This window comes from Chelonia mydas, chromosome 3, assembly GCF_015237465.2.
Source record: "Chelonia mydas isolate rCheMyd1 chromosome 3, rCheMyd1.pri.v2, whole genome shotgun sequence".
Taxonomy (NCBI): Eukaryota; Metazoa; Chordata; order Testudines; family Cheloniidae; genus Chelonia; species Chelonia mydas.
The window spans coordinates 122,041,560-122,058,661 of record NC_057851.1 but is presented as its reverse complement, the minus strand read 5'-3'; the positions used below and the strand labels follow the sequence as shown (position 1 = coordinate 122,058,661).

The 17,102-nt window shown below is 50.1% G+C and overlaps 1 protein-coding gene across 4 annotated transcripts in view; it reads left to right on the top strand.

The window, feature by feature from the left end:
• The window catches only part of RPS6KA2 (ribosomal protein S6 kinase A2), a 468,026-nt gene that overhangs the window by 434,822 nt on the left and 16,102 nt on the right, over positions 1-17,102 (top strand). For all 4 annotated transcript variants that reach the window (XR_006289668.1, XM_043543199.1, XM_007071080.4 and 1 more), the window contains 3 exons: positions 8,183-8,272; positions 12,308-12,466; positions 13,759-13,920. Coding sequence is in view for 3 of the 4 variants with exons in the window: in XM_043543199.1 (XP_043399134.1) it covers positions 8,183-8,272; positions 12,308-12,466; positions 13,759-13,920 (411 nt within the window). In the remaining variant the exon portion in view is untranslated. The remainder of the gene's footprint in view (positions 1-8,182; positions 8,273-12,307; positions 12,467-13,758; positions 13,921-17,102) is intronic.

Below are 17,102 nucleotides of genomic sequence, written 5' to 3'. Positions count from 1 at the left end.
CCCCCCCCCCCCCGCCCCGACCGGGCCAGATGCTTTTTCTTCATTTTGTTTTTTTTTTGCTGTTTTTTCTGCTGCCGTTCGAGAGCTGGTCGGCTGCCAGCTTGCTGCCAGCCCCCCCATGCCTGCCCTTGGACACTGCTACTGCTCCAGCTGAAACCCCCCGGGGGGGGGACTGCCGACCCGCTCCCCAGAGGAGGGGAGTGGAAGCCCCCAGACCCAGCTGTTTGCTGTTCGTTTGTGGACCCGTAATTAACCGACAGGTTATTTTTTTTTCTTCTTATCTGCTTGGCATTTTTGGAATGCTCCACAAAGCCCGGGAGAGAAGACAGCCGACAGAGACATCGCCCAGGGAAGCTACAAATCATCGTGGAGGGGGCCGTAAGACTGAGTAACTTTTGAACTGTACTCTCGTGTGGGGGGAGTTTGACTGTGTCTTAACTGCGTTTGTAGGGGCACAGGGGGTGTGGCACAGAGCTGCCCCCCCCATCCATCGGTGCCCCCCCAACACTACTACAACCGTCACGGCCCCCCCGCCGTCCGTCCCTGCTGGCAACTTGCCATCTGCCTCTGACTCAGCTGCTTGCCCTGAATTCCACCATCCGGACCAGACACAACAGCCGACCAAACGAGACTCTTTGGACAAACGCGCGTGGGTCCACGTCCCTCCCCTTCCCCCCCCGGACTGCCCACCCCACAGTTTGCCCCTACTACCTGACCCCAACTCCTGTTTCCTCCCCCTGTCCAGTCTGACCCATTTGCCCCCCCCCCCCGCCTGCAGCCCAACAGGGAGAAGTGGTTAATCTGCTTCCCCCACCCCCCTCCTCTTTCTGGTGTCTCCCCGTCTCTCCCTGCTCACGATGGCGGGGAATGAGAGGGGTGAGGCCCCTCTAACAACCTCAGCTGCCCCTCCCCACCTACCCGCCTGCTCAACCCCCAAGCCTCCCCCCCCACCACTGCTGCCAAAACACCTGCCACCGCCCCCGCTGGGGCATCAGCAGCAGGAGGCACTGGGGTGACTACTGCCGCTGCTACGCCCACCGCCCCCCCAGATTCTAGGAGAGCCCCCCCAGTTAGCCGGAAAGGCCAGAGTGCGAAGAAGGGAAAGGGCCCCGCCACAACCACCAGGCCCTCCATGGCAAGGGCTGCCCCCACCGCCGTGGCCTCGTCATCGACCATGGCATCCCTCCCCGCTGTTCCCTCCACCAGCTCTGCGAGCGTCCCTCCCCCGGCCCCCAGGGTGTATGCCCGGGTGGTGGCAGCCCCCCCCCCGCCTGCCGCCTCGTCATCTCGCCCACCCACCGCCTCCGCTACCATCAATAGCGGCCAAGGCCCCTTTCCCACCATGACCAGGAAGCATGGCGTCCGTTGCCTCCTGGTGCCCGCCTCGCCCTACGTGGAGACCTACGTGCAGGCATTGGCGAGGGTGGTAGGACCCACGGCTATTGTGGCAGCCTCTAAAATGTACGGGAAGGTTGTCTTTTTCTTAGCATCGGAGGCTGCCGCCCAGGAGGTGGTGGAGAAGGGCCTGGCGGTGGGGGGCGTGTTTGTCCCCCTAGAGCTGCTAGAGGACCTGGACGTTCGCCTAGTCCTGACCTCCGTCCCTCCTTTTCTACCCAATGCTGCCCTGTTACCCGCTCTCTCCACCCTGGGGAAACCTGTTTCTGTCATCAGCCCTCTCCCGTTGGGCTGCAAGGACCCCACCCTCCATCACGTCCTCTCGTTCCGCCGGCAAGTGCAGCTTCTACCGCCGCCAGCAGCGCGTGACGGAGAGGCGCTCGAGGGGTCCTTCCTAGTCCCCTACCAGGGAGCCCGCTATTGGGTCTACTACTCCACGGGAGAGGCCCGGTGCTACCTCTGCTGATCAGCGGGGCATGTCCGAAGAGACTGCCCCTTGGCCCGGCGGAGAGGGGCACCCGAGACCCCCGAGACCCGGCAGGACATTGGATCTGTCGTTGCCGATGCCCCTGGCCGCCCGGCACCTGAAACCACCTCTCCTCCTGCTCGATCCACCGCTGCTCCCGCCCTGGCCCAAGAGACACCTCCCCTACAACGCCCAGATGAGCGAGGGAGCCCTGCCCTTGCTGTTAACAATCCGGCAGAGCCTATGGAGGAGGGTGCAGCAAAGATATTACCGGGCATAGGAGAGGGCCCGCCCCAAGGAGAACCCCGCCCCTCATGCTGCCTCACTGTTACCCCCCCCGAACCCCTGAACCATCGCCACTGCCCCCGACATGACCCCTGCTAACCAGCCCCCAGACGATGCTATGGAGGGCTGGACCATAGTCCAGGGGAAGTGAGGCAAGCGGAAGGCTCGAGCTCTGCTGCACCCATCCGATGCGGAGGCCCCCCGGAAGACCAGGAAGAGAGGCACTGATACTGAGCCTTCCGCTATGCCCACGAGTGAGATCCATCCACCGGTGTCGGGAGGGGAAGACAAAATAGCATTGGAAGGTAGGATCTCCCCTCCACGGGAGACCCTCCCCTCCGAGACCCCTGAGGAAGCCCCTTCTGCCCGAATATCATACGAACCCCCCACGAACCCCGAAGCGACCGTCGAAGCGGGCGCCAGAGGGGAAACCCCCGGGGTGGCGGAAGGTGACCTCTCCTCCGTGTATGAGGAGATCGAGGCCCTAGGTTTGACCCCGGTCACCCAGGGAGAGGATGATCTACTGCCAGCTGGCCTCGATCTGGCCAGTCCCCCTTTCCCCATGCTCCCTCCCCTTAACCGCCTTCCCGGGCGGGCACCCTACAGAAGGTGGTCCACCACCTGATGCCGTGGCTGCCAAATCCACCACAGAGCCTGCGCCTGGCATCACTGGGAGCCCCCTCCCCACCCCCTTAACCCTCGAATCTGCTCGGGAGGCGCCACCTCTCAGCTGCTTGCCTCCCGAAACCCAGAGCCTTGCCTCTGCCCCTGCCCCCACCCCTGTCCCTGCCCAATCCACCTCCTCCTGCAATGCTATTGCCACCCCTGGGGTTATTTCTTTCCCGTTTTTTGCGGATTCCCCCCAAGGAGCAGCCTTTGCATTTTCCTGCCGCGACCCATTAGGAGCTGCAATTTTCCCTCCGCCATCCCCTTCTACCCCAAGGCTTGAGACGGACCTAATAACTTTAGCCTGTCAGATGCCCCGTCGGTGGTCCGCACCCTGCCTGCCCGCCTCAGCGGACCACAAGGCTGCACCAAGAGCCCCACCAGGGAATAACCAGGAAATTGCCACCCCACCCCCCCATGAGCTGCAAAAAGCATTGCGGGAGTTTTTAGAAGACATCCGTGGCTCCCGCAACAGGGTACAGCTGGCTCTCCAGCTATGGGGGGACTTTGATCAAATCCTCCAGGCCACAAGGGCCCTTATAAAGGAGGGTAGAGGGAAAGGAAGGCACGGTGCCGCGGCCTACGGGTGGACCCGCAGCTTCCATGGTGATTTACTCACTTACGGGATGGGTCACAGATTGTTGCGCGACCCTTCCGGGGGCCGCGAACACCCCTGCCAACAAGAACCCCCAGCCCTCCGCATGATGCCTCTCATTATCGCAACTTTGAACACTAGGGGCTGTAGGATGGCTCTCCACAGGTCCCAGGTGCTCTCTTACCTTCGGGAAGTGGGGTACTCTGTGGTTTTCCTGCAGGAGACCCATACGGATTCGACCGCCGAGGACAGCTGGCGGCTGGAGTGGGGGGATGGGGTCTACTTTAGCCACTTCATGATTTGACAAGCTGGAGTGGCGACCCTGTTCTCCCCCAACCTATGGCCTGAGGTGCTAGGGGTCACTGAGGCCGTGCCGGGCCACCTGCTGCATCTCCGAGTCCGTATGGAGGGGCTCGTGGTCAACCTCGTTGACATCTATGCCCCGACAACGAGCCTGAGGCGGCCGCAATTCTATCAGCGGGTGTCTGACTTCCTCGGCACCCTAGATTCTCACGAGTGCCTAGTCCTCGGAGGGGACTTTAACACCACCCTCGAGGAGCTGGACCGCTCAGGGGCCGAGCTGAGCCTGGCCGCCGCGAACATTCTCCGAGGAATAGTCGAACATCACTCCCTAGTGGACGTCTGGCATGACCACCACCCAGATGACACTTCCACGTTCACCTTTGTCCGGGTGGAGGCCCATCGGTCACACCACTCTCAGTTGGACCGTATTTATTTATCCCGTTTCCATCTTTCACGAACCCACTCCTCCAACATTCGGCCGGCCCCTTTCTCCGACCACCATCTAGCCACCATAACAGCCTCCCTCCGAGCAGAGAGGCCGGGGCTGGCCTATTGGCACTTTAACAACAGCCTGTTGGAGGATGAGGGCTTCGTGACGCCTTCCGGGAGTTCTGGCTGGCCTGGCGAGAGCAGCGGCATGCCTTTCCCTCGGCGCGGTGATGGTGGGATCTAGGGAAGGTGCGTGCCAAGCTCTTCTGCTGTGACTACACCTGGGGCATCAGCCGACGGAGAAATGCAGCGATAGAGCATTGACGGGAGGTCTTAGAGATGGAGAGGCGTCTGGCCGCCAGCCCCGAGGACCCGTTCCTCTGCGGAGCGGACCGAGAGAAGCGGGAGCAGCTCCGGGCCCTCGAGGACCATCGGGCCCGAGGTGCCTTTGTTCGATCCCACATCCGCCTCCTTCGGGAGATGGATCGCGGCTCCCGTTTCTTCTACGCCCTGGAGAAAACGAAGGGGGCCAAGAAACACATCACCTGCCTTCTAGCAGAAGACGGTACCCCCCTCACGGATCCGGTGGAGATGTGTGCGAGGGCCCGTGACTTCTACACAAGCCTTTTCTCCCTGGATCTGACCGATCCTGGCGCTTGCAGGGTGCTCTGGGAGGAACTCCCCACGGTCAGCGTGAGCGACCGAGACCGACTAGAGCTGCCTCTCACCCTGGCCGAGTTCTTGGAAGCCCTCCGTCGCATGCCCACCAATAAATCTCCGGGCATGGACGGGCTGACCGTGGAGTTCTACAGCGCATTCTGGGACATCCTTGGCCCAGACCTAGCCACTGGCTGGGCCGAGTCTTTTCAGGGCGGGGTCCTCCCTCTTTCGTGCAGGCAAGCGGTGCTCGCCTTGTTGCCAAAGAAGGGGGACCTCTGCAATTTACGAAACTGGCGTCCCATCTCGCTCCTAAGCACAGACTACAAAATCGTAGCGAAAGCAATCTCGCTGCGGCTAGGGTCTGTGCTGGTGGACGTGATCCACCCAGACCAGACCTACACTGTCCCGGGCCGCAGCATTTTTGACAACCTATTCCTAGTCCGAGACCTTTTGGAACTCGGGCGTAGAGATGGTCTGTCGTTCGCCCTCCTGTCTCTTGATCAGGAGAAGGCGTTCGATAGAGTGGACCATGGGTACCTCCTGGGCACTCTGCAGGCGTTTGGATTCGGACCTCAGTTTGTGAGTTTTCTCCGGGTGCTGTACGCTTCTGCCGAGTGTCTGGTTAGGCTCAACTGGACCGTGACCGAACCGGTCAGCTTCGGGCGAGGAGTACGGCAGGGGTGCCCCCTCTCGGGCCAGTTGTACACTCTGGCGATCGAGCCCTTCCTCTGTCTCCTCTGCAGGAGGTTGACAGGGTTGGTGCTGTGGGAGCCGGAGCTGCAGCTGGTCCTGTCGGCGTACGCCGATGACGTGCTCCTCGTGGTCCAGGACCCGGGCGATTTGGCGCGGGTGGAGGCTTGCCAGGCCATCTATTTGGCAGCCTCCTCCGCCTGAGTCAACTGGGTCAAGAGCTCTGGCTTGGCAGTGGGGGACTGGCGGCAGGTGAGCTCCCTCACACCCGCGCTTCAGACCATCCGGTGGAGCGCAGGTCCACTGCTCTACCTAGGCATTTACCTTTCTGCCACGCACCCTTCTCCGCCGGAGAACTGCCAAAATTTAGAAGGCGGGGTGATAGAGTGGCTTCAGAAATGGAGGATGTCTCTCCTTCCGAGGGAGAGCACTGGTGCTTAACCAACTAGTCCTGTCCACGCTCTGGTACCGGCTCAACACCCTGGTCCCAGCCCCGGGTTTCCTGACCAACCTCCGGACATCGATTCTAGAGTTCTTTTGGTCAAGAATGCACTGGGCCCCTGTTGGGGTTCTTCGTCTACCCCTGAAGGAAGGAGGGCAGGGCCTGAAGTGTCTGCACACTCAGGTCCGTGTCTTCCGGCTCCAGGCCCTGCAGAGGCTCCTTTATAGTGCAGGTAGTTCAACGTGGAGCATACTGGCGCACGCCTTCCTGCGCCGCTTCCAAGGGCTCCAATATGACCGGCAGCTCTTTTATCTCTGTCCGAGAGGTTTTCCGTGAGACCTCTCCGGGCTGCCGGTCTTCTACCAAGACCTCCTCCGGACCTGGAAACTGTTTTCAATGATCAGGTCCGTGGCGGCCACCGTGGGAGCAGATCTCCTCGCGGAGCCCCTGCTACACACCCCCAGCTTCGTCTGCAGGTGGCAGAGTCCTGCTCGGTGCGCCAGAGTTTGGTCCTGGCGGAAGTCACGAGAGTCGGAGACCTCCTGGACTACGACCGGGGAGACTGGCTGGATCCCCTGATGCTTGCTCGGCGCATGGGGCTCTCCAGACCTCGTACCCTCGGCGCGTACTTCAGGAGGTGAAGGCCGCCTTGACGCCCGCTGCTCGGGCTCAACCGAGCCCTGCGCAAGGGCGCACCCCACCCACCCTCTACCCCAGGCCCACCGGATCTTTCAATTGGGCCCCTACCCCGTAGATCCCAACAAACCCCTCACCCTTTCACTGCAAGCCGGCTGCATGAACTGCAGCTGGTCAGCTTCCAAATCACGCCACGGAAATATCTATACACACTCACGCTTCACACCCTTCACGCCCACACCCTGGTGTCCCGCCCCGATACAAAGTGGTGGGACCTCCTGCCATCTTTGGAGGGTGAGCAGCCACGGTGGGCCAGCTTGTATTCCACCTTGGTCCCGAGGCCCGTCGGGGACATTAGTTGGCGGCTCCTTCACGGAGCTGTGAGCACGGGTGTGTTTTTGACGCGATTCACCCCCATCCTGGATACTTGCCCTTTTTGTAACGTAAGGGAAACCCTGGCACACGTATATTTAGAGTGTGCCAGGCTGCAGCCCCTTTTCCGGCTCTTCACGAATATTTTATTACGCTTTTGGCTTTTCCCCTCACCTTTTTATCTACACATCTACATCCGTGGCCCCACAAAGTCGCGAGATCTCCTGGTTAACCTTCTCCTAGCCCTAGCTAAAACAGCCATCTATAAAACCAGAGAGGGGAGGCTGGCCAATGAAGCATCCTGCGACTGTAGGGCCATTTTCCGATCCTCAGTACATTCATGTATCCGGGCAGAGTTCCTCTGGGCGGTGTCCACCGACTCCCTTGATGCCTTCGAGGAGCGATGGGTGCTGTCCGAGGTTCTTTGCTCGGTGACCCCGTCCGGTTCCCTCCGTCTGACCCTTTGATTGAGGGGAAGAGCGAGAGACCCCAGCCCCAGCTGTTGCCGCTGTGGATACCATCATCACTGTCACCTAGGAAGGGTCCTATCACACGTGGGTGTACGTCCCACCACCCCCAAACCGCCCACCCCGCAGCCGTGCCCATCTTGTCGGGCACTCTCAGGAGAGGAATAATTGGTGACACTGGGCGTGGCACTAGGTAATTCGAGGGGGTGGAAGACCATGAGTGTCGAGGAAGCCCCCCCGCTCTAGGCCACCAGGTAACTCAGGTGGGTGGAAGACCATGAGTGTCGAGGAAGCCCCCCAGCTCTGGGCCCAGGCTAGCCTGAACACTTCTCCCTCCTGAAGGCTGCTGTGTTATACCTTGCGTTTGCTTTTGTTTTGTTGCATAGTTTGCTTTATCCTTTTTGGTGATTCTTTGTAAGTGTTTTACAAATAAAATTCTTTTCTGCTTCAAAAAAAAATTACTCTCCTGTAGCCATCTGGCCTGACCCTGTCACAATTATGACACTATTCAAGTAGCTAATGTTCAAATTATACCCTTGTACTCACAATTGTGGTCACAAAGTTGCAGGCATAAAAAGGAAGGCTGGGTATTGCACCATCTGTTTTCTGGCAGATTGCCATTGTGGTTTTTGGTATCGCAGAACTTGGCTGTCCTGTCCTAGAACAATGATTATCAGAAGAATATTAAATGTTAATACATTTAAATTAGACATCTTTGTGCTTGGTGATGGGTGCTGTCAGCCTATATATTATGGTCTGTGCTTCCTTTATTCCAGATAATTGATAAGAGCAAACGAGACCCCTCTGAAGAAATTGAGATTCTCTTGAGATATGGGCAGCATCCAAACATCATTACTCTGAAAGATGTGAGTAGTCTATGAGCACGTCTGCTTTAAACAATTCTCCTTTTAATATCAAGCTTACCTGCTCTGTAACTGAGAAACTCGCCTGTTTTAATGTTCAGACATTTTAATTTTAAAATGAGAGCTATTTGAATTCCAGAAAAAATGTTCACTGAAAAATTATTGGACACAAAAATGGCAAGATTATCAGATCATGCATTCAACAAATACTATTTGGCCAACTCTAGCTAAAAGCATACTTGAAATGACCCATAAGGCTAGATAGAATAGAAATTAATTTGATTTTAAAAGACTTTTCATAACCAAAATCTTTCAATCTTCTTTTTGAAGTAGATTGTCGAACACTAATAACGAGGGTTCTGTAGATAACTGGAACGGCTATTTCCTGGTCAGTAACGGTTGACATACAGCCTCAGGTACTTGTTTTATTGAGAGGAGGATTGTTAACTAGGCCAGTAGGGCTTCCCCTGTTTTTTCTTGGGTACCAGGAAGTCTTTAACTTACATGTGAGCAACCAGAAAAGACCAGAAGAAGAGACCTTATTTTAACATTTAATATGAAAGACAACATCACTAAGGCCTTGTCTATGCTGCAGAACTTTAGCAAAGACTTCCCACCAGTGCTAACCCCTCACCTCAGCTACACCAAAGGCAGCACCTGCCAAAGCCATAGAGCCAAAATGATTTCTGGTGTTTTCATCCCCTTTCTCTGAGCAGCTTTAGTCAGAAATGTTGTAGAAATGTTGTAAGCTGCTGGAGTCTTGTCAACACTAGGAATCCAACTGCTGGCAGCCCTACTGGAAAATGTTCTTGCTTAAATCCCCTTGTATAGATGAGGCCTAACAGTGCTAGCTGTCTCACAAATGGCAATAAAGGAAAAAGAGGAAGCTTGCTTCAGGGTTGTGGTGTGCTCTTGTGTGGGAGACTACTGATTTTTTCACTCCCTTAAAGAAAACACACCTCTGTGAGCTCATTTGTGTTGGAGCTCCTGGAGTATTGTATTTACAAAGCTCAGAGCCCTTGATTCTAGTGGAAGATGAAAAGCTGTAGAAAAGTGATCATGTGGACTTCCAAAACTTCAAATAATAAAATATGACATTTTCTGGCTCCCCACTTCTTCTCCCATTCCAAGAATTGGGGAATGTTAAGGGACAAAGACACAGCCTATCGCAGGGGTTCTCAAAGTGGGGGTCGGGACCCCTCAGGGGGTCGCAAGGTTATTACAGGGGGGGTTGCGAGCTGTCAGCCTCCACCCCAAACCCCGCTTTGCCTCAAGCATTTATAATGGTGTTAAATATATAAAAATGTGTTTTTAATTTCTAAGGAAGGGTCATACACAGAAGCTTGCTAATGTGAAAGGGGTCACCAGTACAAAAGTTTGAGAACCACCGGCCTAGTGCGTATCCATCCAAGAGTTACAGGAATTGGGAATGATCTAGTGTGAAATTCTAGGCACTCAGGGATTACAGTGATGAGCATGGTATAAGAACCTAAACAGAATACAATACAGCAGAATTCTATCCAAGCACAGAATGTTAATGCTTCTAGAATGCTGGCACTTTGCAGATGGGTATCCAACTGAATGTTAGGAGAATGTGTGTAGATATTGTTTGGGTTTTCCTGATACCTCTTCCACTCATTCCCCAAGAATTCAGTTCGACTCAAGTCTCGTCATTCAGTTCCTTTATTTGGCATACAGCAAAGCTACACTTAGTTAATCAGACTGAAGCGTAGGGGGGTGCATGTAGGGTGTACCACACACCCCAAGTTACACAGCAAAACTTTACCTTATATACATTTTTAATAAAACATGCATTCTTACCCAAACATTGCATCATATGTTTCATGGTAGGATTGGTTACTTTTCAGGAACCAATCCCTGTACGGTATGCTCTGTCCACGTAGAAACTGATCTTTACATTCCAGGTTTATCTTGTCCATTGTCCCTAGCATCCAGGTGCTCCTGCTTATCTTAGCCAGCACAAACATTTTGACTCCAGCATACTGCTTGTTAAGCCCCTATTTACAACTTAACCTCCCATTCACCTTCCCAATGATGTCCACTGAGAAATGAGGCAAGTTACCTATAACAAGCCAGGCCTACAGACATATCTGTATTTCATACTCACATTATAATTCCTAGTCAATTCATTTGGACAATAGTCTACCATTGCCAGCACTTAGAGTGTAGTGGTGTGTGTTGTGCATGTGTTTGTTTCAATAGACAGAAACACAGAGACGTTATCCATAGTCTGTACACACAGGAACATAGGAATTGCCATACTGGATCAGACTTATCTTCATCTGGTCCAGTATCCTGTCTCCAACAGTGGCCAGCAGCAGATGTTTTAGAGGAAAGTTCAAGAAACCCCTAGGCATATGTGGTCCCCATTAAGGTCTCATCCTAATCCCTAATAGTTAGAAATTGCCTTAAAACTGGCAGCATGAAGCTTTGTATCTTCTCCAAAAAGGTTTAGCATTGATTATTATAACACTGGATATTCTTGTTGTCCATAAAAATGTCCAGTCTAGCAAAGGGGTATGAAATTAAAATTGCTGTATTGCAGTTTGGACAAAAAGCTGATGCAAACAACTTATTCACCAGAACAGCAAAGCACATGCTATATGGTGTCACGGAAAGTAAGTCCTGACTAATCATAATGCAGTTTGTTTGGCTACTTATGAGGCAAAAGGGAAATATTGATATTTTAAATGGCAAGTGCTACCCTGTAGAACTGGAAGAGAGCAGATAATTGTGAGGAAGTTTGGGCTAACGCCAGAAGAGATTTCAGGCTGCGTGGTGGTGCTGCTTCTGCAGCTTGCTTTGTTAATATTTTGCAGACTTGATAGCAAATTATGAAAACTGGGTTTCTGTGCAGTTTAAAGTAGGATGAATAGTTGCTTTAGAGATAAGAAGAAAGGACAGTAACTCCTCGCTTAACATTGTAGTTATGTTCTTGAAAAATGCAACTTTAAGTGAAACAGTGTTAAGCGAATCCAATTTCCCCATAAGAATGAGTGTAAATAGAGGGAATTAGGTTCCAGGGAAAAAATTTTCCCAGACAAAAGACATTATATACATTTTAAACAAACAATGTAATACAGGTATAAGTTTTAAACAAAACAATTTAATACGGTACACAGTACTGATGATTGTGAACCACCTTGGTTGAGGTGGTGGAGTCAGAGGGTGAAAGAGGGTGGATCATCAGGCTGCTCCTCTTGCTCCTCCTAAGTGCCGGGAGGTGCTCAACCCCCAGCTGTGCCCCAGGCCCGCCCCCACTCCACCCTTTTCCCCCAAAGCCCAGGCCCTGCCCCTGCTCCACCCCCGCCCTGCTTCTTCCCACCCTGCTCAACCCCCTCCCCCCCGAGTCCTCACTCCTCCCCCGCTAAAACTTCTTGCACACTGCAAAACCGCTGATCATGGCGGGTGGGAGGTACGGGAAGGGAGGAGGAGGCACTGGGGGAGGGAGGGAGGAGGCTGCGCGCCACATTCTCACTCCTCCCACCTCCCCCCCAGAGCCTCCTGAACGCCGCAAAACAGATGATTGTTGCAGGCTGGAGGCATGGGGAGGCGCTCATCTATGGGGCCTGTCGGCAGGAGGTGCTGGCACGGGTGGAGGGGAGCAGATAGGGGGCTGCTGGTCTGCCCTGGTTCCAAGCTCCCACATGCTAGATCCAACGGGCTGCTCTTCCAGAGAATCCCGCAAGTAGCGGACAAAGTACTATACTAGTGGGCTGTGGCCAAACAATGTTATAAGCGAACACTGTGCAACTTTAAATGAGTATGTTCTCTAATAGATCAGCGACATAATAACGTTAACCAGGACGATGTTAAGTGAAGAGTTACTGTAACGATTAACTCCTTTTGTAAAAAGTTCACTTTTATGTTGTTGTTAAATACAAGGAGTATAAAATTCACTTCTGTATTAGCTCTGTTTTCTTCTTGCGGCATCTTGCAATTACATGGCAAGATATTGCAGAGTGATCACTACTTGCTAGACTAATTGATCCATGATTGCTTCCTCTGCTCTATTAGGTGTATGATGATGGGAAGTATGTGTACCTGGTGATGGAGCTAATGCGAGGAGGAGAGCTCTTAGATCGAATCCTTCGACAGAAGTGTTTCTCAGAACGAGAGGCTAGTGCTGTCCTTTGCACCATTACCAAGACTGTGGACTATCTGCATTCCCAAGGAGTAAGTATGATTACCTCTGTTCTCCATGTCAACCTTAGTAAAAACTGACTCTTAGAAAAGTAGCTTTGATGTTGCTTCTCAGGAAATAAATATTAAATACAGGGGGTTGCCCAAAATGAACATTCAAAGATGCAAAGAAATTTGGAAAGGGTTAATTGTTTTAATATTTAATAATTACATTTAAAAATGAGTGTCCAGTTTGAAATGGGATCAAAGCCACTCGTGCCATTCTCCAGGCCAAATACCTTATATTTATGCAATGCCAAAGATTCTCATTTTCAAATCTATGTGGGCGTTATTTATTCATATCACAATCATCATTGTAGTATCCAAGCACCATGTGAGCAAATATGAACTCTTCAATAAAATATCGAAATCCTAGCCCTCGGACATTCACATCAGCATATAGGTGCATAAACAAATTCCCATTTTTTAAGCTTATATGCTGATTTGAACATCTGATAGGGCAGGGTTTTGACAGCCTATTAATAGCACAACTTTTGAAATTCGAGCTCCCTACATATCGCAATTTGAAGTACTTTCCTTTCCCATTTGTCTGGGGCATGCAACATTTTGGATGGGCCTGTAAAGTACCTTTTCCATTATCATCGTGACCAGGATGAGTTCATTTTGTACCAAGGCTAATACATTTTCATGACAGTTTTGCATGGCTGATATAGTTTATATCATTTATTTGCCCACCACTGAAATTCAGCCACTTCTAGTGACATACACACTGCACAAAGGATTTTTAGGAAGGGAAATGAAGGAAAATGAAAATGTCTCCCTTCAGTTGAGAGCCACTCATGTTAAGAGCAGCCAGAGAAAGAGCCTCACACTCAAATGAGTCCACACTTTCCGCCTTTGGCAGTCTTCTCTCTTTTTTAATTGAAGGATTAAAACATTCAGATTCAAAGAGCTTCCTATACTTTTAGAGGGATGTATTTTATTTGTATAGTAATCCCTTCTGCTAACCCACAAAAGAGATGCCTTTCCACTGGAACATCTGCCTCCCTCTTGTATATCAGCAGAGGATGCAATTTGTATTATTATTTCTGATTTTAACAGAAGTGCAATTCTGCATGCGTGCCATCAATTCACTCATTTTTAAAACAAAAAAAAGTGACATTCTTCAAAGGCCCACTCTTTCAAGACAGGAACTGTTTTGCCCCCCCCACCACACACACACACACTCTCCCCACCATCAGGAAAAATGTATAATGAAGGTAACCAAGCCTGCAAGCTGTGTAATCATGCCCATGTTATTTATTTTTTATTTGTTTCCCATTAAGGTTGTGCATCGAGATCTGAAGCCCAGTAACATTCTCTATATGGATGAGTCAGGAAACCCAGATTCCATCAGGATCTGTGACTTCGGATTTGCCAAACAGCTGAGAGCAGAGAATGGACTGCTCATGACACCTTGCTACACAGCCAACTTCGTAGCCCCTGAGGTAGTGTGTTTCACAAACTGTGGATACAGAATTTTATAACAAAAAGCATGTCTCTGTCCCTATCCTTCCTTTCTCTCACTGCCTTTAAAAAAGGAACAAAGCAGGAGTTAGAACAGAGACAAGTTTCATGTGCCCTGTTACCAGCTGTCCCTAGTCCTAGAATTCCTTGTGGCTGGTTAGCTTTCACCATGTGCCTACTGACTGTATCCATGTCTGGTTGGGACTTACTTAGCAGACATGCCAAACCCACGAAAAAAATGCAGAAATTGGGCTCTTTTTTTTTTTTTTGGCTTAATTGGCGTGTGCGTTGCTTGTTGGCTAGCTTTTGGCTTGTAGCTTGTTGCTTCTTTCTTTTTTTTTTTTGATCGGCTCCAGGCAAGCAGGAGCAAAGCGGGGGCGGGTGCACAGTGGGCCTACCACAGTCCCAGACTGCACGCCGGGAGGGGATCTAGTCACATAGAGTGTTAGGGTTTTTAGGGATTGGCTTGTTTTGGCTTTGTTTTGAAATGGGATTAGCTTGATTTTTCACTTATTGTGAAAGTCAGGGTGCTTATTTACCACGTGAAAGTTGGCAACTGTTACTTAGGTGTCACTTTGGCTGGTTACTCTTTTTCCCCAGTTGCTTCACCTACGAGGTCAGAAGGTTGTTTCCCCTTCAATGTACCTCATCCAAACAAAGTTAGTCTCAGAATGATTACACTGAAACCAAGATTAATTAAGAATCAAGAGAGAAAAAGTTTTGGAATGAAATCCTGGCCCCACTGAAGTCAATGGAAGTTTTGCTAATGGCTTCATTGGTTCCACAATTTCAGGAGCTTAAACAAAAGAGCCTGCAAAACATCTCTGACCTCGAACTCCTCAAATGGTAGCCAAGCCAGATAGAATCTGTGGCTATAGTGAAGATGAAAAAGGCACTACAGGTTTAGTGAACGCTCCTCACCTAAGCTTAGCCCATCCTCCTCTTACTCTTTGTGTGGCAGCATGTCTGAATTCCTTCTTGGCATCACATCTCTGGATTCATTTCCCATCTGGGACACTTTCTGATACCATTATTCATGATGGATAGTACCTCACCCCATGAGCAGTCCCACTGAAGTCAATGGGACTACTCATAGAGTAACATGCTGTTTAGTGTGAGGAAGGGTATCCGAATCTGGCCCTCTGTGTTTTCTCTTCTTTCTATCTGTGATACTTGTATGGCCCCCATCACTGTAGTATCTGAGCACCTCCCAGTTTTTAATGTCTGGTGTCCTTACAACACCCCTGTGAGAGTGAGAAGTGCTATTATCCTCAGCACTTACAGATGGGGAACGGAGGCAGAGAGAAGCCAAGTGACTTAAACAAGGTAACAGAAACTGGATCCAGGTTAGCACTAACCCAAGCAAGTTCTCTTCCTTTTTATTGCCCCTAATCTTGTGGTAACCATGCTCATGGCTTTGGTTCCTTACCTGTTTGGACTATTTAGGCTGCCCACTATGGTTCAGCACTTGAAACTCATATCTGTCCTTCTATGAAGCATTAACAAGTTTATCTCCTCGATGATTGTAAGTTATTTGTTCCAATCAGGTTTCTCTAGCTTATTCAAGTCCCTGAATATACAACTCTAATTGTTTGTCTACCTCTGCTGGTTACTACCCAATAACAGAACACAAAATTATTACATATCACAAAATTATGTATCATTCCACTATCAAATACCATTTTTCCCTCAGACAGTATGCAATCCTCAACCTCTTTTGCCCCCTAATTTCCTTCCCTCCTGCCCAAAAAAGTAGCAACTTGGTATCTGTCTATAACTATGAAGTAAGTAATTGGCTCATCTTCCTGCAGACAATACTTTTAGGAAGTTTTTTTAAAATTTGGGTCATACACCCCAAATTCTCAAAAAGTAACTTTTGTTTAATTGACGCCATCTCATCATCAGATGATGTGGCTCATTGTGTTAGACACAAAGTCATGTTCCATGACACATGCGACCACCATGATCAATATATAAAAATGCAGATATTTTATTAACTCTTCCATTGTCAAGTTACATTCCGGTTAGTTATTTTGTTGCTGCTGGTCTGGTTATCCATTCTGGAAAGTGGAAATAGCTCTTTAAAATATATCAGAATGAAATGAAAAAATGTACTGTGGTACCATGACAGTTTAATTTTTAAGATGAAAATTGACCACATGTGAGATACTAAATATTGTCATTTTCTGGAAGATGTAACATTCCTACAGTATCTGTTTTCTCTTTTCATTATGGAATATCTTTCGTACACTGTCCTTAATCAGAAACACTGCCAGAGCAACACACTGTCAGATTAGACTTTAGTGAGCTGAATTCAGATCAGAAATCATACTCCTAACCATTCTCAATGAGCCAGGCAAGTCCTACTAATGCAGGAAACATTAGAGATCAATTGAAACATTGCCATAACTGACAGTTCGCATGAAAGCCTTAAGTGCTGCTCCTGTGACATAATGCTGCCCGTCAGCTCAGATTTGTCTTTTACTGTCTCAGTTCAACCCCCACTGAAACCATTTCCTCCCATATGCATGTGAAATTAAATAGGAAGTTAGGAAGGAGTTTGAGCATATGATACAAGAGGATAGCAGAGGTGTAATGGCAGGTCTGCATATATAAATCTTTATTTTGTACAGCATTTAATTTTTGGTAATAGATGCTAATGAGGCTATTGCAGGATAAAATATCATAGATGGTAAAAGATGCCTAAGAGGAAGAACCAGCATGCCACCTAGTGGGAGCAGTGCTCTCTGTAAAGAATAAATAGCATGGTTCAGTCAGGAAAAAAACAAACCACAAGCACCATGACAGAGTACAAGGGGATCATTTTGGGTAAAATAAGGAGCCTTCGTTCTTCAAAATTCAACCAAACTCTGGCCAGAATCTTTTTGGCATGCAAAAATGTAAGCATTTTTTTTATTCTTATTTTTCCATTGTTGTATGCTTCCTAGTTCCCACTACAACCAGAAACCGAAATGCTAAAGTACTAGAGAGAGCCTATTTTCACAATATTTCAGCCCAGTAATGCAAAATCTAAAAGTTAGATGATTTTGGATACAAATCTGGGTGGTTGTTAGAAATCAGTGGAGCCATCTGAAGTTTGCCCATCCCTACAAATGACCTACAGTATGTTGACCTAAGAACCATATATATGTACATTGAAAAC